The sequence below is a fragment of the Trichosurus vulpecula genome, chromosome 6 (genome assembly GCF_011100635.1).
Source record: "Trichosurus vulpecula isolate mTriVul1 chromosome 6, mTriVul1.pri, whole genome shotgun sequence".
Classification (NCBI taxonomy): Eukaryota; Metazoa; Chordata; class Mammalia; order Diprotodontia; family Phalangeridae; genus Trichosurus; species Trichosurus vulpecula.
This window is the reverse complement of record NC_050578.1, coordinates 272,782,180-272,785,207: the sequence shown is the minus strand read 5'-3', so window position 1 is coordinate 272,785,207 and position 3,028 is coordinate 272,782,180. Positions and strand designations below refer to the sequence as shown.

General features: G+C 56.9%; 1 protein-coding gene across 1 annotated transcript in view; it reads left to right on the top strand.

Moving 5' to 3' along the window:
* Positions 1 to 415: 415 nt before the first annotated feature.
* Positions 416 to 3,028, top strand: part of LOC118853669 (solute carrier family 22 member 8-like) — an 18,511-nt gene continuing 15,898 nt past the window's right edge. The window contains exon 1 of the mRNA XM_036763851.1: positions 416 to 778. Within this exon, the coding sequence (XP_036619746.1) occupies positions 416 to 778 (363 nt within the window). The remainder of the gene's footprint in view (positions 779 to 3,028) is intronic.

Below are 3,028 nucleotides of genomic sequence, written 5' to 3'. Positions count from 1 at the left end.
TGGATTCCAGGCCAGCTAGCCCCACTCCCTCATTTCACAGAAGTGGAAACCGAGGCAGGGAAGGGAGAGTGACTGCCGGGTTGCTTAGGTAGTACAGAGCCAAGGCAGGGGATGGGTGCACTGCCAGGTCTTCCGACAGACGCTCTCTTTCCGTTACAGCTGCTGCTCCAGGGGTCTCAAGTCACAGCCCCCTCCCCAAGCCCTGCCCTTCCCGGGCCAGCATTTCTGACCTCTCCATCAGAGGCTTGGACGTGCTCCATCGCCCTTCTCTCTGCCTCCGAGGAACCGGCCATTTCCCGCAGCCCAGTGTCTGGGGTCTGATTTGCACAGGCAGCCACCTAGGACCCCCTTGGCGCACCAAAAGCCACCCCAGGAAGTCCCTGGAGGCTCCTCCTCCTCTCCTCTCCTCATCGCCATGACCTTCTCGGAGATCCTGGAGAGGGTGGGCAGCCTGGGGCCCTTTCAGATCCTGCACGTGCTTCTGCTGTCCTTCCCGGTCTTCTTCATGGCCAGCCACAACCTGCTTCAGATCTTTACAGCAGCCACACCGACCCATCACTGCGTGCCAGCCCACAACGCCTCCTCCCTGGCCTCAGCCTTGCCCATTGGGCCCAACGGGGCCCCCGACCGGTGCCTGAGGTTCAGCCATCCTCTGCTGGACGGGCCGCTGGGCCCCTCCAACACCTCCCTCCCCAATGGGACCTGGGGCCACACAGAGCCCTGCCTGGACGGCTGGATTTATGATAGGAGCATGTTCGCCTCCACCATCGTGACGGAGGTAAGAAGGGCCCAGACCCTGCCCCCCGTTCTGCCAGCCTCTGGAAACCCAGACCTCCCCTCTCTAGCAGTAATAACAGCAATGGCAGCCAGCCTTACTCTGGACACGGATTATCTGGTTTGATTCTCACAATAACCCCTGTGAAGTCGGGGCCAATATGATCCCCATTTTCCAGGTGAGAATATTGAGGCTCAGAGAGCTGAAGTGAGCTGCTTAGGGGTCATGAAGCCGGTAAGGGTCTGAGGTGAGACTCAAACCTTGGTCTCCGGACACCATTACCACTCATATTTCCCTAAAGACTGTGCTTGCAGCCCCCTGAGACAGGGAAGCGTGATCTCTGTTTTACAGGTGAGGAAACTGAGGCTCCAAGACGGGTCAGTTGGCTTGTCCGATCACAGTCACATCACTATAAAGTCCGTTTTCCCATCTGTATTCAATAACCACTAAATTTCCTTCCAGTTCAGATAAGTCTGTGATTCTAAGGTGTCAAGACTTGAATCCAGCTCCTCTTACTCCCACTTACTGAGGAGCCCCGGGCTAAACCTGGGATCAAATCCTGCCTCAGATACTTACTAGCTATGTGACCCTGGGAAAATCACTTCCCTCTCTGGAACTCAGGCCCCAACTCAGTAAAACGAAGGGCTCGGCTCAATCGAATCATCCCAGCTCTGGTCCCTTCTTACATCCTTTCCTTGGGGCCTCAGTAAATTGGCCCAGCTCTTGCCCCCCACCCCCACTCTCTGCTTCCTCTTGCACTCGTCCCCCTAATCCGACCACATGATTTGGAGCTGGAAGTGACTGTAAAGTCCAACCTTCTTATTTGACACTGGAGGAAACTCGGAGTGCCTCTGGAAACACCAGCCCAGGTTCAAATCTTGCCTCTCATAAACATGTGACAAGGGCAGGGACCCTCCATTCTCTGGGCCTTGGTTCCTTTATCTGTAAAATGGGAGGGTTGGGCTGGCTGACTTCTGAGTTTCCTTCCCATTCAAGGGCTCTTGGGGCTCTCGGTCCCCCTCTCCAAGCCCCCCCAGCCCACCCCCTGAGACAGACAGCCCATGTCTAGTGATCTCTGGGCGGGGGGGGGGGGGGGGGGGAATTCCCATCACAGAGAGAAAGGTGAAGGCAGCGGGGCCTTGCTCCTCTTCTCCCCTAAAGTCTCCTCTGCATCAGAAGGGCCATGGCCTTCCGGGGCAACCTCAGGCAAGTCCCTTCCCCTCTCTGAAGCTGAGTTCTTCCCTCCATGCAGGGAGGGGCTTGGACCAGGTGACCCCAGGGTCCATTCCAGTCCTAGGAGTCCACCCGGCAGTTCTACTCCCCACCCTGCTCTGTCCAGGGGCCAGGCCTCTCCTCTGGGTCCAGGGAGCCAGCCTTCCCCTGGACTCAGCCCCTTCCTGAACCTCTGATCTCCAAGCTTCTGTGGCCTAGTTAGGAGCAAAGCCCCTTCCCCCTCAGGTCAGCTGACAGACTCTTGGAATTTTTCAGTAGGAGCTTAGGGGAAAAAAAAACATAAGCAAAAGCCCCGAAGCTTCCAAACGACAAGTATAGAGCACATAAGGCCTCACCCAGCAGTCCCAGGAGCACAGACGTCAGAGCTAGGAAAGACCTTAGGGGTCACTGAGTCCAGAACTCAGGACCCTATGGCTTTGATGCCCTGCCCTCCACAGCCAGCTGCCTCTCTCACCAAGGCCAGGTCTACCTCCTGTACTCACCCCTTTGCCAAGACTGTCCTTGGGGTCCATAGGTTCTGGGGTGAGTCGTCTGGTTCAATCTCCTTAATTCATAAGAGGGAAAACTGAGACCCAGAGAGGGGAGGTCATACCAGCTACACCACAGGGCAGGGACAAAATTCAACTTGGGTCCAGAGCCCACAAGGCTCCGGCCTTGGAGGTCATAAAGTAAGGTACCTGTGTCCCTTCTCTGCTCCATCCTGGGAGGGGGGAGGGCGCACCCATCATCTTACCTGCCTGGCATCAGGTTGGTCCTCTGAGGCCCCATGGGCTGCTGCAGGGGAGGGATTTGTAAAGCTCATCCTAGAGAAGTGGAGGTGGGGGGGGGGGGCGGGGCACATCCAGATCCTTCTAGCTCTGAGTGGATGGGTCTGATTATATCGCTGCAGGGAGCATCCTAGTGAGGAAACTCCCTGCACCAAGGTAACCCCTCATGACCTTCAGTCTTAGAGAGTGGCCAGGGCCCCTGAGAAGTTCAGAATCTTACCCAGGGTCACCCCGCGGAGTGTCAGAGACAGCC